General features: G+C 49.0%; 1 protein-coding gene across 2 annotated transcripts in view; it reads right to left on the bottom strand.

Annotated features, from left to right (window-relative positions):
• Positions 1 to 27637, bottom strand: part of LMX1A (LIM homeobox transcription factor 1 alpha) — a 79015-nt gene that overhangs the window by 10847 nt on the left and 40531 nt on the right. For both annotated transcript variants that reach the window (XM_077336274.1, XM_077336273.1), the window contains exon 4: positions 8528 to 8760. In XM_077336274.1, coding sequence (XP_077192389.1) covers positions 8528 to 8760 — 233 coding nt within the window. The remainder of the gene's footprint in view (positions 1 to 8527; positions 8761 to 27637) is intronic.

Below are 27637 nucleotides of genomic sequence, written 5' to 3'. Positions count from 1 at the left end.
TCCAGGATCTCAAGTGCAGATCTTTGGTATTCCTGATCCTTTTAACTGGTGGTGCTGAGGACTGAACGTAGGGACTTTTGCATGCAAAACAGACGCCCTGCCACTGAGCCATGGCTTCTGTTTGCAGCAGGGCATGCAAAACCCGGCAAGGGCTACAGGGCTGCAGTTGGATCCAGCCTTGCAATGACACCGCTGCTAGATTCGGCAACATGCTTGCTTTTGCACCAAAGCAGTCCTTCGTTGCTTCTGGCAGTTTTCCCCGCTTCCAGTGCTCTTTTTCAGGGCGATAAAATCTTTCCCAATCTGGATACACGGAAGAACGAAATAGGGAAATCTTTGACACCATTGAGAGGCAGAGGGGTGGTCCATGCATAGCAGGACGAGGGAATCCCACCCTGCAAAGGAGACGTGGTGCACAGTCCCCCCCCCCCAGCGAACACCTGCTCACCAAATCCCTCGGAATGATGGGAAGTTGATTCTGCTTGAACGTCGCCGTGCTTTTAATTAACTCGGCCTTTCAAGCCGGCCAGGAGCAGCATAGGAATTAATTAATCTTTAAGACTCCTCCTGGTGTCACATGGGAAAGGCCTACGGGTGGTTCACATTGTCTGGGATGACCTCGGTACAACCCCGAGGCTGGACAGGGGAGGGGGGAGAGAAAAAAGGTGGAGAACCCGTTTCGAGCCTGAAGATGAAGGAATTCTTGGCTCGGGGGGAATTAGAGGATGGAGAGATGTTAGTACACTTTTAATTGGAAAGCGTCCCTTTCACAGGCTGCCTGTTTACTCAGGCCTGGGCTCTTGGGAGGGAAGTCATTGAACGGAGGGCTTTACGGCTTATGGCCAACATATGGCTTCCAACGCGCGGCTCTTTATCTTAATTTTCTCATAAAGGGGCTCTAAGTTCCTATTACACTCTGTGGCCTCTCCTATTTTCGAAGAAGGCTTTGGGGACAGATGCCGTCAGGAGAGGAATAAGCTGTAATCTCCCAGCCTGATAAAATATCATCGGAGAAGGTTTGATCTTGCTTGTCGTCAATAATTGTTCCTTCTCTTAGAAAAACAAAACAAAACCCCTCAATGTCCAGTCACAGGGACAGTTTCTAGCAAATTAGGGTTGGTCTTAGTTCCACTGTATGTCATGTTGTTCAGGTCATACCTTGAGTACCATGTGCAGTTCTGGAGGCCTCGCTTCAGAAAAGATGGACCAGGGCCTAGTCTGCACACATAGGATAATGCACTTTTAATGTGCTTTGGCAGCTGGATTTTCCAGTGCAGAACAGGAAAATCTACTTCTAAAGTGCATTGAAAGTGCATTATCTATTGTGTGCAGACTAGGCCCAGGATAGACCTGGAAACAGAGCCCTGAGAGCCAGCATGGTTTAGGGGTTAAAGGGGGTAGACTCTAATAGGAGAACCGGGTCTGATTCCCCACTCCTCCACCTGCTGCCAACTGGGTTACCTTGGACCAGTCTCAGTTCTTTTAGAGATTTCCCCATAGGGCAGTTCTCTGAGAGCCCTCCCTGCCCCACCTACCTCACAGGGTGTCTGGTGTGGGGAGAAGAAGGGAAAGGTGTTTGTAAGCCATTTCAGGACTCCTTTTTGTAGTGAAAAGTATGGTATAAAGAAAGCAGCTCTTCTTTTTCTATAATATAATAATACATTTTTGTTTCTATCCCACCTTTCCATATCACTCAGGAAAGGATGAGGAACCTGTGAATATTCAGTCCAGAGAAGAGGAAGGTGTGAGAAGATGGCTCTCTTGAAATAATTGAAAGTTTGTCACTTAGAGGAGGGCAAGGAACTGTTCGTATTAGTAGGTGAGAACTTGCACTAGGTAAAGGTAAAGGTATCCCCTGTGCAAGCACCGAGTCATGTCTGACCCTTGGGGTGACGCCCTCTAGCGTTTTCATGGCAGACTCAATACGGGGTGGTTTGCCAGTGCCTTCCCCAGTCATTACCGTTTACCCCCCAGCAAGCAAGCTGGGTACTCATTTTACCGACCTCGGAAGGATGGAAGGCTGAGTCAACCTTGAGCCGGCTGCTGGGATTGAACTCCCAGCCTCATAGGCAAAGTTTTCAGACGGCTGTCTTACCACTCTGCGCCACAAGAGGCTCTTGCACTAATGAGAACTTGCACTAATGAGTTTAAATTATGGGTGGAAAGATACAAGCTGGTAATTGGGGGGGGGTTTACAGTCAGATTAGTTCAGCAGCCTATGGAGGTGGGGCGCTCCCCCCCTATAGGCGGTCTTCAAGCAACAGCTGGACAAACAACTGTCAAGGATGCTTTAAGCTGATTTTGCACTGAGCAAGGGGTTGGACTAGATGGCCCCTAAGGCCTCTTCCCACTCTGTCTCTGGCAGAGTGACATCTTTTTTTCCTTCCGTCAAATAAACTTTCCCTCAATTGGCCAGTTATTTTCCTCCAACTGGCAGAGAACAAGCTGCTTGCCAGTAGATGGCAGCATTTTGCTGGTTTTTGACCTAGATGGCAACGGTGTTTTCTGGTAATGTCACATCCCGATCAAAGAATCTCGTCCTGGGTTGCTGTAACCCACCTGTAGGAATTCGTCCCACTTCCTCCTGTTCCTCGAAAAGGAATCTTGCCAAATATCCTCTTTGGTTTGTTGGTGGAGAGTCACACTCCAAACTGGACAGCTGTTCCCCCCTCCCCTTCCCTCAAGAATATAAAGTTGTGCATATCATCTTTGGTGCCAGTTGTGCATCTTTCTTTCCTCCAATAGCTGCAGGGTAGAGGCAGAGCATGCTGATAGCTGTCACTCCAGAGGCCAAAGGGCTCACTTTGCTTTGCAGTTTTCACCTAATAGCCAGTTTGGTGTCATGGTTGAGAGCGGCGGCCTCTAATCCGGAGAACTGTGTTTGATTCCCCGCTCCTCCACATTCAGCCAGTTGGGTGACTTCAGGCCAGTCATGGTTCTCTCAGAGCTCTCTCAGCCTCACCTCCCTCACAGGGAATCCATTGTGGGGAGAGGAAGGGAAGGTGATTATTAGCCGCCTTAAGACTCATGAGGCCTGCTGGGTGACCTTGGCCCAGTCACAGTTCCCTCAGAGCTCTCTCAACCTCACTTACCTCACAGGGGATCTGTTGTGGGGACAGGAAGGGAAGGCGATTGTAGGCCCCTTTGAGATTCATGAGGCCTGCTGGGGGACCTTGGCCCAGTCACAGTTCCCTCAGAGCTCCCTCATCGCCACTGCTCACTGGCTGACGCGGCCTCTTGGCCAGTGTGGCAGTGGGCTCCTGCTACTCCCTTAAGAAGCCCACTACCCCTCACCCAATCTCAGCAGCAGGCCCTCAGTCCTGTGGTGGGAAGCCAGCATGGGAAATCTTCCACAGTCAGCTCCAGCCCTGGAAGACCTCATCCGGCCCCTGTGGGTCCCCTTTCCGCCACAATCTGGGGGTCATAGCCCTAACAATCCATTATGTACTTCACTGGCCCCTCTATTCAGAGTTGAGATCTAAATTCTTAGGAAAGCTTCTTGTTAAGTATAATGGGCACATACAGTGTGAGCTATTATGCATTTCCTTGCTGGACAGACTCCTGCGTTACTTATAACATTTCCTTATTTGCTTTAGTTGCAAGGAAAATCAGGTATAGATTTGTGAAGCATGGTTTTATTTGTTCCGGTTTAAGTTTATTTTGTAATAATGAATGTTAGATTGTGACTGGAAACTGTATAGTTTGTATAGTTATGTCATCATTGTTTGTAAGGTTTGCAATGGCCTTTGGATGAACGTGGTCAATTTAATTCGATTTGACCCCCTCACCAGCAGAAAAACAGGTAAGATCCAACCCAACACTCTGTTCTCCTGAAGCCCCAAAAGGCATCCCCTTCCTAGCCCACTGAAATGAAATACGTGGCTTGTGTACCTCACACAAGGGGTCTCCACCCCCCTCTAATTCCAAGCAGATAGAACACAGCACCCCCGTTCCCTCTGTGTGTAAAGCGCTGTCATGTTGCAGCCGATTTCTGGTGACCCCAGCAGGGAGCTGTCAAGGCAAGAGAAAAGCAGAAGGGATTCACCACTGCCTTCCTCTACAGAGTTTTTCTTCCCAGTCTGCCTCCCAAGTGTTGGTAGAGTTTAAATATGCTAGAGAGGGGCGCAGCACCAGGGTGCTTAAAAGAGTGAAATGGTTTCATTGTGAAGGGAAACAAATTGTGTAGAAAGGAAAGAGAGAGACCTAACTAACTGTCTAACTGTTGTATGCAGTGATTCTTCTGGTCCAGAGGCAAGCAGGGAGGAAGAGCGTTCAGAGGGGCAGGAAGTCTCCAAAGAGCTAATCATGACAATGGAGGAGAGTATTTGAAAAATTCCAAGTAGTTCGTAATCTCACTATGCCAAGTACATCTTCTCCAAGGCCCCCTGCAGGACACTCTTCATATGTTTCTGAATCATGAAGAAGAAGGAGGAGGAGGAGTTTTCTCTACCAGAAGGAGGCTCAAAGTGGCTTATAGTCACCTTCCCTTTCCTCTCCCCACAACAGACACCCTGTGAGGTGGGTGAGGCTGAGACAGCCCTGATATTACTGAAGAAGAGTTGGTTCTTATATGCCGCTTTTCTCTACCTGAAGGATGCTGAGAGAGCCCTGAAATTATTGCTCAGTCGGAACAGCTTTATCAGAGCTGTGTTGAGCTCAAGGTCACCCAGCTGGCTGCATTTGGAGGAGTGGGGAATCAAACCCGGCTCGCCAGATTAGACGTCCGCACTCCTAACCACTACACCAAGTTGGCTCTCCAACAGATATCAACAAAGGGACCAACAAATACAAGCAACCTTAGTTAAGAGTGAGGGCCCTCTTAAGATCCAACTCAGGCACTGGAGACAGACAACTACAAGCAGCCTTTCGACGTTATCCAGAGCAGAGTTAAGCCTGCAAGCCTGTGAGTCCAACCCATGTAAAATCCGCTTGATCCTGAAGGTGCCAAGTCCTCCTCTTCCCCTTTCCCTACAGCCCAGCTGATGCAAGCAAAGCATTTCCCTAGTCAGTTTTCAAGACCAGAGTCTGCCTATTACAAAGGAGGAAAGCTGGACGGCTGCATCTGTTCTCCCCTACCTGCCTGCCAACATATGCAAACAAGGCATTTCCCTCTCTTCCCGGCAAGGCAGGCATGGCTGTCTGGAGCTGAGAGCAGAAACCTGCCTACCTGCCAGCTCTTACAAAGAAAGTCCAGAGGGACCAACACAATTTTCAGAGAATCCACAGGATTTGGATTTAGCAGTTCTACAGCAGTAGGGATTTAAAGCAAAAAAAAAGAAAAGAAAAGAAAAGAAAAGAAAAAGAAAAGAAAAAGAAAAGAAAAAGAAAAAGAAAAAGAAAAAGAAAAAGAAAAGAAAAAGAAAGAAATCAGGATTATTTCAGATCCTGATCTATTGGAGCCCCAAAATATTGGTATTCCCAGGTTCCAAATACTGGTATGATATTCAGATCTGTTCCCCACCCCTCCAGGATTCCAGTACTTCGGGGTTCCATTATTCCCCATGAAAAATATTTCAGGGGGCTGTGGAGGTTTTTATTAAAAAGATATAGACAACAAAAATTCAGGGCAGTGGATAGTACCTGAACAGGTGCCACCAGCTGTCCTCAATGGTTTCTTACAGAGCAGGGGTGGCTGAACTGTGGCTCTCCAGATGTCCATGGACTACAATTCCCATGAGCCCCTGCCAGCAAGCACCATGGGAAGGTAGAAAAAGGTAGAAAAAATATGAACCGTATAACATCTCACAATCACCCCCTGTAGGAAAGGCCTTGAAAGCTATTGTGAAAGCCAGCCGATATAAAACCTGAGAATCCAAACCTATGTAAAACCAAAGAATTTAAATTATGTAAAAATCACGAATCCTCCAAAAACGCACTGAACTCAACACAAAGAAGGAACTTTAAAACAACGAAAGCACTTGCACTGGCGGAATCATACTTAAAGTCTGCCCAAGCCCGGGGGGATGCAGAAACAGGGGTGGGGTGGAGGGGAATAGATTTCTGTAACTCGCTCTACGCCTGCCCCTGAGCTTGATCCTGAAGTTACAACTGGTGCAGAATGCGGCTGCTAGGGTCCTCACTGGGACATCTTGGAGGGCCCATATCCTGCCTGTGCTGAGGCAGCTGCATTGGTTGCCGGTTGCTACCCAGATCCGGTTCAAGGTTTTGATTCTTACCTTTAAGGCCCTGCGCGGACAGGGACCCACATACTTGAGGGACCGCTTTTCAACCTATGCCCCCCTATGCAAATCTATTGGCCATACTCAGCCCCAGGGAAGTGCGCTTGGCCTCGACCAGGGCCAGGGCCTTTTCAGTCCTGGCCCTGGCCTGGTGGAATGAACTCCAGGAAGAGCTAAGTGCCCTGTGGGAGCTTTCAGCACTCCACAGGGCCTGCAAGATGGAGCTCTTCTGCCAGGCTTATGGTTGAGGCTGGTGCATTAAAGAAGAACTAGAGGTTATTGTTAGGTTATTTTTAGGTTATTCTTCTGGTGGTGTAACCCCCCGTGCCCTCTCTGGAGGTGATAGTGGGTGGGGTTTTAGCTGTCTTTTCCGCCAAGGTATTTCTTGGATCTGTGTGGACTATGTTGTATCTTATATTTTTAGGGGTAATTTTATTGTGGTTTTATGTATGTTGTGTATCTAGTCAAGGCTATGGTCTTCCCAGTTCAATGTATGGCTGTGAAAGTTGGACCATAAGGAAGGCCGAGCATCAAAGAATTGAGGCTTTTGAACTCTGGTGCTGGAGAAGACTCTTGCGAGTCCCTTGGACTGCAAGGCGAACAAACCGGTCAGTCCTAGAGGAGATCAGCCCTGAAGGGCCAGATCCTGAAGACGAAGGCCAGATCCTGAAGACGAAACCCAAATACTTTGGCCACCTCATGAGAAGGAAGGACTCCCTTGAGAAGAGCCTAATGTTGGGAGCAATCGAGGGCAAAAGAAGAAGGGGCCGACAGAGAATGAGGTGGCTGGATGGAGTCACTGAAGCAGTTGGTGCAAACTTAAATGGACTCCGGGGAATGGTAGGGGACAAAAAGGCCTGGAGGAACATTTTCCATGGAGTCATGATAGGCTGGACACGACTTCGCAACTAACAACAACAACAACCCACCACGAGCATTCGTGGGAATGGAAGGCTAGAAATGCAAATAATAATAATAATAATAATAATAACAACAACAACAACAACAACAACAACAACAGGAAAAAACAGGTGCAAACAGCAGCTCCCAATATTCCCAGTTAATCCCAAATATTTCAGGCATTTGGGACATTTCTAGAGCTACCTTACATCCAAAAGGACATGGACAAAAGTGAGAGGGTGCAGAGGAGAGTGGCAAGGATGATTCGGGGCCCGGGGACCAAGCCTTATGAGGAAAGCTTGAGGGACTTGGGAATGTTCAGCCTGGAGAAGTGGAGGTTGAGAGCGGACATGATGGCTCTTGTTAAAGATTTGAATGTTTGTCCCTTGAAGGATGGCAGGGAGGGGTACTTGTTGGCAGCAGGGGATAGGGCATGCAGTAATGGCTTTAAACTACATATAGAAAAGTACTGGGTAGAAATCAGGAACAATAATTTCACCGTCAGAGTAGTTCAGTACTAGCATCGACTGCCTAAGGAGGTGGTGAATTCCCCCTCACGGGTTTTCTTCAAGCAGTGGCTGGACAGATCCTTATCATGAATGCTTTAGGCCAGTGGTTCTCAACCTGGGGGTTGGGACCCCTTTGGGGATCGAACAAACCTTTCACAGTGGTCAAAGCAGGTTGGCTGGGAGGGCGCCATCCACCCAACAACCTTGCAGGGTAGATCAAGATAGAGTTTTTGTCTGGAGCAGCGGAAAAGAGCGAGATCAACATAGTGGGACAAGAGGCAGAATTGATCTGATAAACCCCAGGAAAAAAAAACCCAATTTCTATACAGTCATAAACAATGGATCTTCACGCTATTGGTTAGTTTCGGTTTAATTTCTGTGAAAGAGCACTTGCATAGTTTTATGGTTGGGGGATCACTGCAACATGAGGAACTGTATTAAAGGGTCGTGGCATTAGGAAGGTTGAGAACTACTGTTTTAGGCTGATTCAGTGAAGGCTCAAGGGGGTGGCAGATTACAGTGGATGAGCAATAGGGTTGTGAGTGTCCTGCATAGTGCAGGAGGTTGGACTAGATGACCCAGGAGGTCCCTTCCAACTCTATGATTCTATGATGCTGCATTCAGCAGGGGGTTGGACTAGATGGCCCGTATGGCCCCTTCCATCTCTATGACTCTACGATACTATCCCTTCCAGGTTTCCCTGTGCAGTGACACAGCAGGGCACTACATGCTGCCTTTCACATTTCCCCCGCTCCTAGATGGCTTCATGTGGGAGGTTTCCCACTACTGAGAGAGGCCCGGAAACCCTCCCCCTGCCGCCTTCCCTCAGGTCTCCATCACTCAGCATTGACCCCATTCGCCGAATTGCAGCCCTCGCAGAATCGGTGGGGGAGGAGCCCTGGTGTTCTGCGATTAAAGGACGCCACCCAGTCCCCTTACCGGAATCCGACGCAGCCGGGCTGACGAGGCTGAGCAGCTCCCTCTCCTTCTCGAAGTCACTCTTGCACAGGAGCTGCCCCTCCTTCAGGACGAATTCGTCCCCCTTCTGGAGCCTCCGCTCGCAGATGCAGCAGCAGAAGCAGCCCACGTGGTACACCCTCTTCTGGGCTCGCATGACGAACTCGCTGGGGGCGATGGCTTCCGAGCAGCTGCTGCACTTCCCCGCAAAAAGTCTGCCGTGCAAAAGGACCAGGGTTAGGGCCGGGACAGAAGCGCAGCGTTCAGTTTGGCAAGGGTTGGTAGGCTGGGCTAAAGACCCTCCAAAGTCCCTTGCACATCAGGGTTACCAACTCCAGGGTGGGGTTTGGGGACCGCTCGGCATCTGCTAAGGTGAGAAATTCGGTGAAAGTAATTGGCCACCGATTGGCTTTTAGAGCGCCCTGCACCTGTTCATCCCCGTTTTTTGGTATTCCACCTCTAAAATCTCTTCCCTCCTGCATCGATCTGTTGTCTTCCCAAAGCCCACTAAGGGCATTCATTTTGGCCAGATAAGACATTCACCCTTCACAGTTATGCATTTCCCTTATGAAGAACAAACCTACCCCGTCCCTTAGGTAAGATCGATACAATAGCACAGGGGTAATCAAACTGCGGACCTCCAGATGTCCATGGACTACAATTCCCAGGAGCCCCTGCCAGCGTTTGCTGGCAGGGGCTCCTGGGAATTGTAGTCCATGGACATCTGGAGGGCCGCAGTTTGACTACCCCTGCAATAGCACATGCCCCTTCGTATGCCAATCTCAGGAGGCATTTTATTACACCGTGTTTGCAGGCTCATTCAGACGTACCTTCCTATGACTTTGTCATTTACTTTCAGACAGGGATCCCCAAAGATCTCTAGCAGTTGCAAATGTATAAGATTTGCATCCCTACTTTTATATTTTCTTTGTACTTTTTTTGTACCTTTCCATTTTTATACCTTTACAAGCACTGTTCTTTCTGTGCAACTGTTAAGTCATAGTATGTTTCAGTATTTGTCCCTATCAGTATGTTTTGAGTCTTGCAGATCAGAGACCTTCCCAAACAACTAGCCTGAAGACTCCTATGTGCAGAAATCGTGCCTTGTCTGCACATCTTTGGCTGACCGGTCGTCTCCGCTTCTACTAATTATCTGCAATAAGGGCACTGTGACAGAATGCCCAACCTTGTTATCCCCAAATGCCCTTTGCTCTACTCTCAACCCCCAGAGGGGCCCAATGGAAGATTATCACCTGGACTGAACTGGTTTTCATTGGAAGGTTTTCGCTGGAAGATGTGATAGGTAATTGTGCCAAATTAAGATAGGACTTAATTGAGACTTAATTGGGGTGGGATTTCACACCTGTATAAAGTCTTATATCTTGGAATTGGGAGGGTGGCACTAATTTGGGAAGGCCCTAGTGTCTGATTTGGCTAAGCAAGCTGCAGCTATAATAAATTTATATTGGAAAGATTCTCTGCCTGGTCTGTGGAGATTCCTGTCCCTTCCGCAACAGGGTAACTAGGGCATTGTTGTATCAAAGCGATATTCCATCACTCAGGATCCATGTATCATGGAGCTTTTCTTGGATAAAAGGAAAGGCTCTCTCCAGACTACAGAGATCAGTTCCCCAGGAGAAAATGGCAACATTGGAGTGTGGCCTTGATTAACGTCCATCCTCGCCTAGCTCCCTCCCCCCACAATATTCCACTTTCCCCAGGCACCATCTGAAATCTCCAGGAATTTCTCAAGAGTTGGCAAGCCTAGCTACCAGCCTGCCTCAGAGCTTGGTGGGAGAGTTTTGCAGGACTCAAAACTTCTTCACTCCACAATTGGACGCGTAGCAGAATGTGGAACAGCACAGATTACCTTGAATGGCATAAGAAGAGAAGAAGAAGAAGAGTTGGTTCTTATATGCCACTTTTCCCTACCTGAAGGAGCGGCTTACAGTCGCTCAAAGCGGCTTACAGTCGCCTTCCCATTCCTCTCCCCACAACAGACACCCTGTGGGGTGGGTGAGGCTGAGAGAGCCCCGATATCACTGCTCGGTCAGAACAGTTTTATCAGTGCCGTGGCGAGCCCAAGGTCACCCAGCTGGCTCCATGTGGGGGAGCGCAGAATCGAACCTGGCATGCCAGATTAGAAGTCCGCACTCCTAACCACTACACCAAACTGGCTCTCATAAGATGTGAAACAATGCATTGAGGCAGAACACACTGGAGGAGGGATGCTAGACTCCAGGTGGGCAATTGAAACACAAAAAAGCAAAACTGTGAGAATGCAGCAAGGCAGTGGCAGTTACCTAAACACAAGCAGTAAATATATAAATATCCACGGAAGGGCTAAGTCAACATTGCATAATACAGAACCACCCGATATAGAAAATTTCCTCTTCATGGGATGTTATGGCTTACAAAAAGTCTGCAATCAAACCGATACATTTTGAACAAACATCACGGATTCCAATACATAGTTGCCAAGCGGCACAAAACCCAAACAAATTACTATATAGTAAAAAAGATAACATAATAACCAGGCAAAATACATTCATGTGTAGCTTTTCAGATTCAGAAAACCTTTATTGGAATAAAATACAGTCATGATAGTTAATGTAGTAGCACTGTAGCGGAAAAAAGATAAAATGGGTCTCCGGTAACTCTCCATTTCAGTCTTGCCTTTCTTAATTATTTTCAAAACAAGCATCTTCCCAAATGTATCCTGTTAAACAAGGTTACGGACTGCTTATTTTTGACTTTTAGCCTCCAGGTGGGACCTGGGGATCCCCTGGAATGATAGCTCATCTGCAGACCAGAAAGATCATTTCCCCTAGAGGAAAGGGATGCTTGCGAGGGTGGTTCTTATGGCACCAATTCTGTCCTTCCCACTTCTGTCCCCAAATCTCCACTGGGAGTTCAACCTGGATCTGACCACCCTGCCCAACCCCCTCCCCTGCTAGTGGCCAAGGGAGACCTGGCGACACTTTGCTGGAGTGCATGGGGGTGAAGTCTACATCAGTGGTCCCCAACCTGCGGGCCGCAGCCCGGTGCCGGGCCGCAAAGGCCATGGCACCGGGCGCGGCTCCCTCTCCCCGCCCCGCCCCGCCCCGCCCCCGCAGTAAAAAACTTCCCAGGCCGCAAGCTTGCGGCCCGGGAAGCTACTTACTGCGGGAGGCGGGGAGAGGGAATCAGGGCCAGGCCGCGCCCGTGCGGGCCATGCCCGCTCGGCCCGATCCGCGGGCGCGGCCCGCGGGCGCGGCCCGCGGGCGTGGCGTGGGCGCGGCCCGATCCGCTGGCGCGGCCCGTGGGCGCGGCGTGGGCGCGGCCCGATCCGCACGGGTGTGGCCCGCGCGGGCGCGGTCCGCGGGGGCGCGGCCCGATGCCCTGCCGGTCCCCAGCCTCAGAAAGGTTGGGGACCACTGGTCTACATGATTTAAGCACACACAAAAAATGAAAATGAAGCTGCCCGTTTGCACTAAAAAATAATAAATCCCAGCTTTATTCCAAGGAATTTTGGCAAGTGGACCTAATTTGTCACTTTAACAGCACTCCCAGTCCATCTGGCAACTGACTGTGCTTTATTCTACTCTTGTATTGATGAATTTTCATTGTCTATATACAAGGCATACAATATCAATGACTGAAAGGTCAATCAACCTGATGCCCCAGGTTTAGTGTACTCTTAAACAAATATCCTAATTGCTTGCACAGGGATATCCCCCCCCCCAAGGTGAAGCATGAAGCCATACAATCCCCCCACTTGCGGTCTGAAGGAATAGCTTCACCACCTCATCTGTTTTGAGGAACAAGTCCTCACACGTTGGCTTGGATCCCACCTGACATTTCCATCGCCAGAAAGATTTCTGTCCATCCAGTAGGAATTCCCGGCTTTTTCCCATAACATAGAACCCAAAATATCATCCAAATGCTGTTCTCAGAGGATAGGGACTCCCCCCCCCCCCAAAGGCACGTGAACAGAGATGTCAGCCTCCAGGTGGGACCTGGGGATCCTCCACAATTACGGCTCATCTCCAGACTACAGAAATCAGTTCCCCTGGAGAAAAAGGCTGCTATGGAGGGTGGGCTGTATGATTCTGTATCCCCCTGTATGGCTGTGTCCCACTGTGATCCCTGTCCTTCCCAGGCTCCATTACCAAATCTCCAGGGGTTTCCCAGTCTAGATCTGGCATCCTTCCTCCACCATCCCCTATCAGTGGCCAGAGGGGACCAGCCAAATCTACATGCGAAGGAGTCAGTGGTCTGCCATGGTTGGGGGAGATTAAAAAATTGCCTCCTCTACTTCCCACCTAACTTTTTAGGCAGAATGCAAGGCTACGAATTTGGTAGGGATACCTATGTTGGGTTGGGAAACTCCTAGGGGTTTAGGGGTTGGAACCTGAAGAGGGTGCTCAGGGGGGTACAAAGCCATAGAGTCCACCCTCCAAAGCACCCCCTTTCTCCAAGGGGACTGGTTTCTCATTTGGGGATTTGTTGCAATTCCCAGAGATCTCCAGGCCCCACCTGGAAGTTGGCAAGCTCAAGTTTGGATGAAGGCTTTCCAGGCCAGAGGAGGTGAGAGAACAACCCCAGTCTCATTTCATGGCTACAGACTCTACGCCCCCCTTCAAAGCCAAGACGGTAGACAAGATCATCTTAACATTCCGGACAGGGGTGGGAGAAGGAAGAGGTTATATCCTGAAACAGGCATTCCGCTGAGCATCCCGGGGAAAAGGAGACTGGAGAACATTCTCGACTCCCCTGCTGGATGGAACAATCCTTTGCTGAGTTTGTGACTCACCTCTGACAGGGTTGCGGTTTGGGAAAGATGAGCTAACGCCACACCGGAGATTGTGGGATGCCAGATATTTGGCTCTTAACTGGGCCTACAAGAGGCAGACGAGAAAATCCGCCATATGGCGAAGCTAATTGCAAACACTCTCCGTCCGGACCGAGAGCTCCATTTTTCAAAAGCCTGCAGAGCTCCAGCTACAACAAGGGTGGGAGCGTCGAGCCAAAGCTGTATGCTCTTTCCGTGCAGCCGGGGCCTTTCAGCTCTGGATGCCAAGAACTGCGTTCCAAGCCGTTCACCTGCACAGAGATCGCATCCCTTCCCTCCACACCACCCCGATGCATGGGTGCAAAATGTCCAGCGACCCTATGTTCACACATTTCATAAGGATGAGAGAAGGTATCGCCCAGCCCGTCTGATGCGGCAGAAACCATAGACCAGGGGTCTCCATCCTTTGTGAGCCTGTGGGATTTTGGCACGGCATGGTGGGGGCAGCAACAAAATGGCGGCCACAGCATGGCTGCCACAGGAGGCGGAGTTGGCCACAAAACAATTGTCACAGCTTAACTTTAGGAACAGCATGTAGATCCTTGCACAGTTGCCGACTTTAAAATCTGCACAACCAATCAAAACTCCACTTTGCCGGGCAAACCCCCACCTGAGCTTGCCTGCTTCCTAGAAACACCAGAAAAGGTGCTGGGAGGTGACATAGAGGCCAAGGACAGCACACTGGGGACCTCTGCCACAGCCTATGATTAAACTTTGAATAACGTTTCTTAAACAGTATTTATTCTGGTATTTGGGTGCGACTTTTCTTCCCAAGGAGTACCCAATGTGTCTTTCAACATTACCCTCCTGGTCTCCATTCTTTCCTCACAACAACCCTTGTAAGGCAGATGTGTCTGAGGGAGAAAGTGACCAGCAAGCTCCCATGACGGAGTAGGGATTTGAACCTGGGTCTTCCAGATCATAAGCTGACACTAACACCCAGCATTTTAACGATGGAGGAGCCCCTGAAACATCTTTCAGGCCGTGAGAAGTCCCAGAACATGACTGGAAGTGTGGCTGAGTCCATTAAGGCAAGATCTAGGGGAAAGGCTGGGGAGACCTGGGGACCTCTCATGGAGCCCCAGGACTCCAGGGAGCCCAGTTTGGGAATCCCTGTTCTAACCTCTACGCCCTGACTTTCTTCTAGGCCAAGGATTCCCAACCAGCAGCCCACAGACTCCCAGTGGTCTGCAGGAGCTCCAGAGGTGTCCTAACCTCTGCTGCTTTAATGGACTTGGCCACAAGACAGGGAACTGGCCATCTCCTCCTGGAGGACTCAGTGGGTAGCCCATGGGTATACAAATCAAAGGGGGGAGTCTGTTGTGGTGTGGGGGGTCTGAGCTCTTTTCTTAGCTCCTTTTCCCTCTTTCTGACCTACATGAGGCAAAGCCACCATAGTAATGTGAGGGGGGGGGGGTAGGACAAAAGGTGCAGGTGGTTATGTCACTTCTGGAAGGGAGGCGTGGCCAACTGACCACTTCCGGGGGTCTTTGAAACCTGAGAATTTATTTCAAGGGCTCCTACATGGCCAAAAGGTTGAAAAAGGCCGTTCTAGGCAAACAACAATAACCAGACTCAGTTAAGGGGCCAATCCTGGGCAGAGTTACTCCATTCTGGAAGGCCACCAAAATCAATGGCCTTAGACTGAAATAGCTCTGCCTTGGCTCCCTCTGTTGGCTTTCCTTTTCGGAGAGCTGATACAGAAGATGGTGCTGAAAGAGAAGATGGGATTTGGAGAACAGGCGAAGGGTTCTCATAACGGACAGCATTTTTCGGATATGACAGAACAGAGGGGAGTGTGGCTGACACGGGCTTCCGGACCATTGTCGGTTTCCGTGCTAGCCATGCACATTGCATTTGAGTAATGACCTTCCGAATCCCTCCTGCGCAAGCCACAGAGGATCAGGGATTCCAAGGTTAAATACGAAAGGGACGGGAATAAAATTGAGTGGAGTGTTTCGCTGTTCTTTGGCTGTGTACAGTTTCTGGCAAGCTGCAGGTACTTTCACTGTGTGAGAAAGGAAAGAAAGGGAACGTCTTCCTTCCCCTTGCAAAGAATGGGAACAGAGACTGATTCACAACAAATGCAGCTTCGGTGAACTAGAGCAGTCTTCCCCAACTCCCGGGTCGTAGACCGGTACCGGGCCGTAGAGCCCTCAATAGGGGGCTGTAGAGGGGAGGAGGGAGATGCGGGTGCCGGTGCACCAGCAGGCATACCTCCCCCCCATGGTGCGGTGCTTGTTGCGCCAGGAAGCAGCTGATCACTCCCGGGGCCCGGTGCAGCGAGCACTGCGCTGCAGGGGGGAGGCTCGTTTGTGCCCGCGCCCGTGCTTCTCTCCCCCCCACGGTGCTTGCTGCACCAGGGCCCAGGAATGATCGGCCGTTTCGTTGGCCGATAAATCTCGGGCCCTGGCGCATAGAGGCGCCTCCCTCTCCCCCCCCAGTCACCAGGCCTCCCCCCCCCGGTCCCCGGCCCAAAACAGGTTGGGGACCACTGAACTAGAGGACCTGACTAAGCCCTGTAAGAGCTGGATTCAGATTCCATGTCAGCCCTGGGGCCAAGCGGACTTTCTCAGCCTCCCTCACTTCATGGGGTGGTTGTGTCTGTGAAAGGTGTCTGTCTATCACACTACTGTTGGGAGACTGGGTACTGCACAGAAGCAACAAGCTTTTTAAAAGAAGAGCCGGTGTTTTATACCCCGCTTTTCACTACTCATAGCGGCTTGCAAACACCTTCCCCTTCCTCTCCCCGCAACAGACACCTTGTGAGGCTGAGGCAGCTCTAAGGCAACTGCTCTGAGAGGACAGCTATAGGAGAACTGTGACTGGCCTAACGTCACCCAGCTGGCTGCACGTGGAGGAATGAGGAATCAAACGTTGTTCTCCAGATTACAGTCCACTGCTGTTTAACCACTACACCATGCGGGATTAAAAAGAAGAACCCTGTAATGCCACACTGGGAATGCTTTTTCCCTCTTTCGTTAGAAGAGTATATCAGCTTCACAGCTCTTGACACGTAGTCGCTATAAGTTAAAAGGTAAACTGAGAGGATGAACCCTAACCTAGATGGTCCAGCTGAGCCCATCTCGTAATATAGCTCATCTCCAGGTGTCAATGATCAATTCCCTTGAAGCATTATAATCCACTGAGATCCCTTCCTGCCCTAAACCCCACCCATTCCTGACTCCACCCCCCCCCCCAAAGACTTGGTGACCTGAGTTTAGATTCAACAAGGATGATGTATCAGTCACACTATATGTGGGGCCTAATATATCTAAACGACCAACTAGTCTTCACTGCCAGTGTTCAAGTATGTTTCCTGGGTAACAAATTTAATGATTTTACGGGCTTGAAAAACTGATTCCTGAAGAAGAGATCCATCACTAGACAGAATGACCAAAAGGAATCTCCATCTTCAGAGAAAGTCTTCTGAATACCAGGGATAGGTGGTAAGGTCACAGAGAGGTCTTGTTTGTTGGCTCTCCAGGGCATTTAGCTGGCCCACTGTGTGATGGACTGGACTAGATGGACTACTTTTCTGGTTCACCAGGACACATCTTATGTTCTTATGCTGTCTCAAGCACCAGGACTGGAAGAGAAATGGAATTGTGGCAGATAGAGAAGTCAGAAATGGTGGAGAGGGCATGGAATGTCTTCATAGAGAAGGAGGAGGAGGAAGAGGAGAAGGAGGAGCTGGGTTTTTATACTCCACTTTTCACTACCTGAAGGAGTCTCAAAAACGGCTTACAAAACACCTTTCCCTTCCTGTCCCCTGTGAGGTAGGTGGGGGCAAGAAAGCTCTAAGAGAACTGCTCTGTGAGAACTGTGACTAGTCTAAGATCACCCAGTGGGCCAGATGTGGAGGACTGGGGAATCAAACCTGGTTCTCCAGATTAGAGTCCTCCATTCTTAACCACTACACCATGGGGGTTTGGTGTTTTGCTTTTTTACAGAAGAACAGCCACATAAAACAGTCCTGTACTGACTGCACAAGACCCGTTCCTGGGACAAACCGCCTTGAATTCGTCTTGATTCTCGGAGTGCAATTTTGAGATTTATGTTCCGGGGGCCTACCCTGGGCAAACCTGTTCGTCTTAATGGAGTTTTCTTTTCTGCAAATAAAATACCATTGTTGCCAAACAAGCCGTCCTGGGGAGGGGGCTTATTCAGCGTTGTTAGAACAATCCCTTTCTTGCTTTGCCTCCCCCCAACGCCACCCCCGCCCCAGGGAATACAAGAGTTCTCTTCACTGCCTGGCAACCAGTCTGGGGCTAAGCCTGCTAAAATATGAGTGTTTTTTGGCCGGTGTACCAGAGGGCCTGCAGCCCTACCGAGAGAGAAAAATTAAACACCCCATGCCACGGCTCCAGAAAGGGGAAGAATTAGGTTCCATACCGTGCAGGCTGGACCATGGCATTCTTTAGCTAATGCTTAACAAACCCCTCGACAAAAGGAGCCAGCCTAGCTGCGTGTTTGTAAAATGGATTCTCGGCCGAATTGGGTTTAGGCAGGAATGCTGAGGCTTATCCTCCCTCGCCTGCCCCTGCCTGCATATCTGTGCACTGGCAGCATCCATGTCCGACGTTGCCAACAGAGTCCAAACTTTCACCATCAGAGACGTCTGAGCGACTAGGCCAATGTGAAAAGCAGAGCATATTTTAAAATCTTCATTCACCGCTGCTCAAAGGCTCCTCAAGAACTGTCATGCATACTATGCACACACAAAAAAAGAAGAGAGAGAATTTTGTGGTGCATAAAATAAGGCCTCTTCTATGTCCGTACTCAGGGTTCCATCACTTTATCGCAGGGATTCCCAAATGGGACTTCCTAGAGTTCTGGGGCCCCGTGAGAGCTGCCCAGGGGTCCCCCAGCCTTTTCTTGTATGTCCTGCCATGTTTCTGGCCTGGCTCCAATGTTCCTCGAAGCCTGAAAAATATTTATACTCTGCCTTTGCCCCATGGCTCCTGGAGGCTTACAATTCCAAGATTTATAACATACCACAACACCCCACCCCTCAAAAAAAATGCTTGCAGCTTAAACCCCAGTAAAACCCTTCATAAACAAAATGGCCTTACAGCTCCTCACAAAAACTTCTAGAGGTGATCCCCCCCCTCCTCTGTCCAGTTCCTCAGGGAGTCTGTTCCCCAGGGTGGGAGGCATTGCTGAGGAAGAACAGACCCTAGCAGGTGACAAAGGTCCATCTTAGTTGGGAGCAACTGGAAAATCACAGTGGGTGCTCTGGGACATCCTGGGAGAGGTGGTTCTTTAATAGGCTTAATGCTACGACAGCAGTGTGGGAGACAAAGTGAAAAATGTAGGTGGGATGGGAGAGCTGTGTTTAAAACAGGACAATTCTAGATGCAATAAACAAACTTGTTTGCTGTCTTTTTCTTAATTTTGCTTGTCATGACACACGAAACGATAGTTTTTCCTGTTGTCTTTAATTGGCTTGCCAGGCCCCCCCCTCCCCACTAGGTAGGGGACGGCCACCCCCTGGAGGTGCTTCATGAATGTCACTCAGCTAGGGGGGAAATGGTGCCTGACAGGGGGGAAACTCTGGCAGCATCATGACATAATTTCCTTGTGTACTCAGGAGTGACATCAATGCATTGTGGGGGACATTATGCCATTTGGACAAAACACTACAACGAAACCTTAGAGTTTTGCCAAATGGCCAGAGTGTCATGATACATTCTAGCAAATCTCTGATTTCATTTCCAGGCACACAGGAAATTATGTCCGCGTGTCACCAGTGACCCCCCACCACATCAGTACACAAAGCTGCTGCCAGTGTAGAAATAAGTATGATGTGTTCTCATCAGCTCACCCCTGACCAATAATCGAGTGCTGGGAACCCGTTATAGAGCTTGGTTGTCTTCAAAGGCAGCCTGGCATATTTGAAAGATATATGCAAAAGAGTAAGCAGAAAATGATTAAAGCTGCATTCCTAATGACACTTTCTTGGGACTCAGACTTGGGTGTAGTCTGCATCCCTGCTGTCTACACTGAATTCAATTTCCACTTTGATGTTGGGCGCTTTAAATTTTCCATCTGCAACATGCATGATTGATCCGGAGTGACTCTACCTTTCACCCGTGATATCCAGATGTGGATATAACCCTTGATATTTGAAAAACCAACATCAGTAAGTGTGCAGCTTTCTGCTTTTTTGCTAATTAACTCCCTTCTCCATGCCCAGTAGCAAAGCAGTCTTCGCTGATTGGCCAGGGTGTCAGTTCAAAGACTTCCTGGTTCCCAGTTGCAAGGCTTGTCTTAAATTGACTGTGCTCCAGAAGCCCTAACTTCTCTCGGCAGAGATTTCCCTCTTGGATTTATTCCCCCTCCTCTGCTGTCTCCAATTCCCCCCCCCCTTGTTCAAGAAAAGAAAGAGACTCCTGCTGTGCTTGGCTCCTCTCCTCGCTTTGAACTTTCCCAATCGAGTGCAAAACACTTTCTGTTTCAAGGGGGGGCAGAGGAAGACTCAAGTTCAAATTGATCTGAATTCAGCAGGATCCACAATGGAAAAAACAAAGTAAGTACAGAATCAGCCCTGGAGAGCCTAGGAGAGCCTGATCCTGTCAGATTTCGGAAGCTAATCAGGGCTGGCCCTAACTAGTATATGGGAGGGAGACCTCCAAGGATTTGGTAGTAATTTCTCCAAGGACCACTAGGAGTCATAACTTAGAGGCAGACAATGGCAGACCACCTCCCAACATCCCTTGTCTCCTGGCTGCCAGACAATCCTCGGATCTCCTGGCTACGTGACAAACCCCTTACGAGAAATAATAGCTTACTTGGGAGTAAGCCCTATAGAATATCCAGGACCTTACTTTTGAGAGCTGACATATCAGGCTTGCCTGGACTATCCAGGTCAGGGCTACCATGCTAAAGCTCTTCTCATTCAATCCCGAATGAAGACCTGAAGGGGTAAAAAATTGACCCAAACTGTCTCCTCCCCGCTTAATTGCACTACCCCGTAGCAGGAGGCAAGCGTCACGCCGCCTTACTTAATAGCAGAAAGCCTGCCCTGAAGAAACAAAAGACTGAAAAACGTGAATGTTGCCAGTCAAATTTAATATCGGGGGGAAAGAGGTGGGAAGCAAGAGGTCAGCCTTAATTGCACCCCACCAGGTTGTAGGGCAACCCAGCAAAAATGTGCCTTTCCCCCGGGGGGACCGAACTCTTCCAAAGGGGGCCCAAGGGTATTACGAGCCAGTCCTGATTTAAGAGTACCCTCAGGAAACTTCAAGCGTTTTTCCCACTGAGCTGTTGTTGATGCCGGGATTAATGATTAGAAGGAATGCCTCCTCCTAGTCCTGCATTTAGGAGGAGGACACTTTTCTGTCACGTCTGGGTAAGAGACTTTGGCACAAAGAAGAGAGACAAGTCTGTGTCCCCAGAAGAGACAAGTCTGTGTCCCCAGAATTAAAAATTAACCATCTGCGTTGGGGGAGGGAAAGGGTGCTGAGAAAAATAATGCTTTGGATTGATAATAACATATAAGTGGTTTCTCCATTTTGGTCTGAGCAAAACTTGACTCTTCAGGGACAGAAACCTATCTTAGCATTCGCTGAGACTGGATAGAGGAGAACCAGGTTCAGATTTTTACTATGACAAGAAGTGACTTGGCCTATTCCAGTGGTTCTCAACCTTCCTAATGCCACGGCCCTTTAATACAGTTCCTCATGTTGGGGTGACCCCCAACCATAAAACTATACAAGTGTTCTTTCACAGGAATTAAACCGAAACTGACCATTGTTCATGATTGTATATCAATTGTTTTTTTTCTGGGGTTTCTCAGTTCAGTTCTGCCTCTTGTCCCACCAGGCCGATCTCACTCTTTTCCACTGCTCCAGACAAACAAACACTCTGTCTCGATCTACCCTGCAAGTCAGTTGTATGGATGTTGCCCCCACCCTCAGCCAAGCTGCTTGCCCTGCTGCGACCCCTGTGAAAGGGTCGTTTGACCTCCAAAGGGGTCCCGATCCCCAGGTTGAGAACCACTGGCCTGTTCACTATCTCCTCCTTCTCCTAGGTCTTTCCTAGGTCTTTTCCAATTCTTGCAATCTATGTACGCTTACATCTTTGACTGAGAGCTCAATTCCCAGGCATGCCCCAATGCAAATAAGTTAAGGGTCATGCCATACAAGGAGATGGGGCTTCACCCCACATACTGTTTCCCCAATCTGAAAAAGTACTGGGGGTGCTACTTGCCCTGTTGGGGGCTCTACACATACTGATGGGGTAAGGGTTTCCCCTATCTGGACAAAGAGCTCTCCCGGGACCATTTTGGGTCAGGAAAACAGAAGGTGGAGGTAGGATTGCCATACTAAGAATGGCAAATGGTGGAAGTTTTGCCATGGTAGGGCCCTCACTGGCAAGACCAACAGTGCCCCTTCTGGCACAAACTAAAAACTCCATCATTATGTGAAAACGATGCTCTAGCACTCACCCAAAACTCTATGGCTTAACCATAGATAATCAGATTAACTCTAAATTGCTGCAACTTAAAGGAAAGCCAGTGTGTCCTTAAAATATATATCCAGAGAAGAGAGATCTAAAGAATATCTAGAGAAGAGAGAGCGATCTAAGTGTTTTCACCTTTTCTTTGTTCACTTGCTCAGCCCGGAAACTTACTCAGAACATGTGTACTCTTTTACTCCTTTACTGAACTTTCTTATATTTTGAACTCTCCAAGTCTAGTCTCTGGAAACTCACTGCACCTATTCAATCTAGCTGTCTGACCTGTGCGTGGAGGGGAGGAGGTTAGCAGAGAAGCTCTCCATCCCTGGAGCATGATGGCTCTCAAGAGTGAAAGTGTTAGGGATCACCCTTACTTGTAGAAAGGCAGTGGGACACAGGGCAACTAGGCATGGCTTCCAGACAGCAATGCAACTACAGAGTGCAAGATACTTCTAAGAGTCACGGGTGGCATTTAATGCTTACTCAGCAATTTATTTATTTATACCATGCCTCTTCCCCCAATGCAGATCCAATGCGGCTTGCATCATTCTCCTCTCCTATAGCTTGTCCACCCAACAACCCTGCGAGGTAGGTTAAATTGAGAATGCATGATGAAGAAGAAAAAGAAGAAGAGGAGGAGGAGTTGGTTTTTATACCCCGCTTTTCTCTACCCAAATTAGTCTCAAAGTGGCTTACAATCGACTTTCCTTCCTCTCCCCACAACAAATACCCTGTGAGATTGATGGGTCTGAGAGAGTTCTGAGAACTGTGACTGGCCCAAGGTCACTCCGCTGGCTGCATGTGGAGGAGTGGGGAACCAAACCCAGTACTCCAGATTCAAGGCCGCAGCCCTTAATCACCACACCATGCAGCTCGTAACAGCTTAACCACTACAGCGAGTTTCCATAGTAGGGTGGGGATTTAAATTTGGGTGTCCCAGATCCTAATCTAATGGGGACGGAGGGATGTCACCGAACTCAGATTTGCGGCAGCTTTGAAGTCCTTCCAAAACCCCGAGAGTCTCCAACATGAAGGCACAGAGAAGAGCTTGTGCCATATATGTCTATGGAGAGGTCTTGGGGAATGGAACAAGAATGGGATGTATTGGAAATCAATTCTTGATCCTCAGTCTCAGATGAGGGCTGGCATCCTGGCTGTTCGAGAACTCTAAGATTAAGATTAAGGGCTAGCTCAGAGAGCCATCTTGGTATAATGGTTAGGAGTGCAGACTTCTAATCTGGCGAGCTGGGCTTGAATCTGCGCTCCCCCACATGCAGCCAGCTGGGTGACCTTGGGCTTGCCACGGCACTGATAAAGCTGTTCTGATCGAGCAGTAGTATCAGGGCTCTCTCAGCCTCACCCACCCCACAGGGTGTCTGTTGTGGGGAGAGGAAAGGGAAGGCGACTGCAAGCCGCTTTGAGACTCCTTTGGGTAGAGAAAAGCAGCATATAAGAACCAACTTCTTCTTTCTCAGCAAGGGTTTCATGAAACCCTGGGGTTTCTTGACAGCCATGGGTTTCCCAAATGGGTGGGAATTAATTAAATTTTAATTTAAAAAAATTGTGAAACATTTATTGAGTGATATGCCTATATGTTGCCATGTCAACCCACTCCTCCCTCCCACAATGGCCAGTGATTGGCCAGGATGGGATGGCAAGGGGAGGGGCTCCAGGTGGGCGTGTCCACAGCTCTGCTTCCCAACTATTATCCTGCACCTTCACACCACTTCTGGGGGTTCTCAAAGCCTGGAGAATGTTTCAGGGGTTTCTCATTGGTAAAAAAAATCGAGAAAATCTGGACTAGATTAAGGACTGGGAACGCCAGTTTCCATGGTGGGGAGGGGGACACAGTGGTCCATACACCTGCACTGATGTTTGCTTGTCGATTCTCAAGCTTTTTCTCTTTATCCTCAAAAAGTCTTATTAGGGGGAAGCCAGTTTGCTTTCAGGGGAAGACACACTGCATTCTGTCTCCCTAGCTGCCATCACATCACTTTTCAATACGGAACGGAATTGGAGTTAACGGTAAGGCCGTGGTACAAGCCAGCTGCTTAGGTCGACTGTAATGAACGGTGCTCGAGAGTTGCCGGAACAGCCCGGGGATCGTCAAATGGAGTTATCCGTTTCCAGTTAGACTCCGGCTTCACGATCTAATCTTTCATCTTTGCATCTATCAGCACATCCCCCTGTGGCAGGTGGGAAGTTATTTTTGTTGATCCTTCCATTTAACAACTTTGTAAAAAACCAACGAAGGCTGAAACGTGCAGTCCGCCGGTTTTCAAAACCTCAGCTCTAGAATGAGAAACAGCTGTTGGGGTATCAGTTACAAACCAGATGAGGGCTCTCCCCCCCCCCCCAAGCCCCAACTGGACAGTGGATTTGTGCATCCCAGAAGAGGTGTATGTCATTCCTGCAGCCGTGTGCTAGCAGCCCGCTGTATGCCCTCTTGACAATCTAGCTCCGCAGCACCACTTCTAACAGTGAGCCATGCTCTCGAGCCCTGCTTCCAAACCTGTAGGTCAGGACCCAAAAGAGGGTTGCAAAAAACCCCAAAGTGGGTTGCCACTCCCCCCCCCCATGCCTTGTCTCCGCCCTTTTCATTGCTCTCTTTGTATTTTGGAAGCCAAGATCTGAACGTGGGAACAGCATTGTCCGTGTCATACGTTACTTGGTCTTTTTTTCTCCCTTCACTGCATATACATTGAACAAGTAAAACATGTGCCAATGGTTACTAAAATAAATTCCTTAGAATCTTGGGGTGGGGGGGGAGCTAGAGGGAGGAATGGAGCTGCAGAGGGTGGTCCAAGCCTGGAAGGTAACCTCCATATACAAAGGATGTCTCTCTGTGTGTGTATGTGTGTGTGTGTAAATCCCACTTGCTTGGGGTCCATAGTGGGGCTGTGGACACAAAGTTGTGCCCTTTCTGTGCTTTTGTTGGTTTCTCAAAAGCAGCCATTGTAGAAAATGGAGTGCTGGAATTAGATGGGCACCAAGGTCATAGTCTGCCTAACATGCCCCCGCCCAAATGTGGGCCTGCCCTGGAGGAGTGTCATTACACCAAGTCAATTTGGACTTCTGGGCCACCATACCAAGAGCTTGGGTCCCACAGTTCTAGAGCATCCTTCAGCCCCACCTATTTCACAGGGTGTCTGTTGTGGGGAGAGGAAGGGGAAAGCGATTATGGGCCACTTCAGGACTCTTCGGGATGTGAAAAGTAGGGTATAGAAAACCAGCTTTTCTTCTTCTTCATGATGCAGTTTTACTGATTATTGCCCCATTTTCAGATGTTCATATTTTAAAGATGTTATCCCTGGTGGAGTTTGATTAGCTGCTCTGCTATTTGAAGAGTCTACTCTTGGATTTGGATGCTGCCTTCTTGGGGTGGGGGCTGGATCAGACTTTTCCCCTGATGTTTGCCATCTGGTGGTAATAGCTGTACTCAAACACGTTTATTCTCTTTCGAAGTCTTTCATCTCATGGAGCATCCAGCATTTTCATGGCTCTGTTGTTCTGATGTGTGCCTGAAGCCACCCGAGGCATATTCACATCGAGCAGCAGCCCAAAACAACTGAAACCAAAATAAATCAATAACACTGTATCAAGAACCTCTGCCCAGGCTGGGTGCTTGTGGGCATTCTGGGTTGGACCTCATCCAGTGGGGTTGGCACTCAACTAGGACCGCCAGCTCTGGGTTGGTAAAGATTATGTGGGTGGAGACCGAGGAAGTCAAAGTTTAAGGAGAGGAGGGACTTCAGTGGGGTATAATGTCGTAGAGTCTGCTATCCAAAGCAACCATTGACTCCACCAATCCCCACCCCCACAAATGCAACAACCCTCCAGCTCCCCCCCCCCTCCCCTCAAGCTTTCCCCGAAGGTCGCCTGGCCCTAGGAGTAACATTTCAGGAGCAATTTTGTTGATAGAGTTTAAAGTTGCAAGACAGCAGAGCACCCAGACGCTTAAAAGAAGAAAATAGCTGCATCATAAAGAAAAACAACTTTGTGTCAAAAGGAAAAAAAGGGGGGGGGGAGAGAGAGAGAAAGAGAGCTAACTGTCTGTGTAACTGTTGCCTGCAGTCATTCTGTCTGTTCCGGAGGCAAGCAGGGAGGAAGTGGGCTCAAAGGAGCAGGAAGTCTCTAAAGAGCCAATCAGGACACTGGAGGAGATTAACTGAAAATCTTCAGGAAGTTCCTATCTCAACTATGCTAAATATTTGTCTCCTCCGATGCCTCCTGCAGGATATTCTTTTTATGCTGAACCACGCACACTACAGATCTTTCATGTTCCAACGAATTTTGGGCTGCAGAGGGAAGGGTAGGGTTGCTAATCTCCCAGTGGCTGCAAAATATCTCCTGGGATAATAACTCATCTCCAGGCAATAAGGCCAGTTCTCTAGAGAAATTGGCTGCTATGGAAGGTGGGTTCTGTGGTATTATACCCCATGGAGGTCCTTCACCTCCTCAAACCCTGCCCACCTCAGACTCCATTCCCAAGATCACCAATTATTCCCCAAACTGGAGCTGGCAACTCCAAGAATGGGGAGAGCAGGGAAGTTCCACAGACATCAATTTCAGTGGGACTCAAGTTGGTGGAAACTGGGGGCTGAAACTAAGGGTGGCCATACAGTGGCTCTCCAGATGTCCATGGACTACAATTCCCATGAGCCCCTGCCAGCTGGCAGGGGCTCATGGGAATTGTAGTCCATTGACATCTGGAGAGCCACCGTCTGGCCACCCCTGCTCGAAACTCAATGCTCTTAGAAGGGCCTGCATCTCCTAAGAATGGCACTGCAATCCACTTTCAGCCCTTACCATTTTAATGGCCGAGTTGGGCAGGAAGGGAAAGTCTTATTCATTGACTTGTACATTTATACCCCACCTTTCTCCCCAGTGCGGACCCAAAGCCACTTTCAGCATTCTCGTTTCCTCTGTTTTCGCCTCACAACAACACAATGAGGAAGGTTAAGTTGAAAAGGTCCACCAGCCCAAGGTTCCCCAAGTACCTTTCCGTGGCAGAGTGGAGCTTCAAACCTGGTTCCCCCAGATCCTAGCCAGGTACACAGATCGCTACACCACACTGGCTCTCAAAGTACTTTGCAGTTGCCTAAGAGTATTGGCAACAGCGTGCTAGGTTTTTATTTGGCTTTGTATACTTCTGCGGATGAACTGAATCGCAGGCATTCTTTACCTTTTGGTGTTGTGCTGTGAGTTTTGACACTAGTTGCACACATTTAGCAGGATCTCCCCATCCTTTTCTTTTCTTTTCATTGGTTGCTTCAGAAACGTGCCGTCCTCAAAACGCTGACACAGCTCTCTGACCAAGCGCAAGTCATTTCAGGCATGGCATATTTTGTGGCTCTCGGAGGCCTGGAACCACTCTCCAATCATTCTTCTTTCTTCTTCTTTTTATCCTTTAGCTGGCGGTGGGTGGAGCAGGTTGTCCTCCCAGCCACTACACTCCTGTAGGCGCCGCTGGATTCTTTGCCCTTTATAATCTGTTTTCATTCTTGGCAGTAGTTTTGGCCATGTGGATAGTCAATCGCTGGTTTCTAAGGTCTTCCCCGATCTGTTTAAGCCATGTTTTCTTTGGTGCCAGATGTTGGATCTTCCATTCAGTTGGTCGTTCTCGCCAGAGGAGTTTATGAGGCAGTCTGCTGGTGTTCATTATGCAGATATGGCCAAACCATTGCAGTCTGCACTTTTGGATTTGTTCTTTAATTTGCAGCTGGTTGTCACATTTTGTCCGAATTGTCTCATCTTTAAACGGCTCCTGCGGAATGGTCTAAATAAAACGCTAA

Source organism: Paroedura picta, chromosome 4 (assembly GCF_049243985.1).
Source record: "Paroedura picta isolate Pp20150507F chromosome 4, Ppicta_v3.0, whole genome shotgun sequence".
In the NCBI taxonomy this organism is placed as follows: Eukaryota; Metazoa; Chordata; class Lepidosauria; order Squamata; family Gekkonidae; genus Paroedura; species Paroedura picta.
Note: the sequence above shows the minus strand (reverse complement) of the source record. Positions and strands in the feature narration are given on the sequence as shown.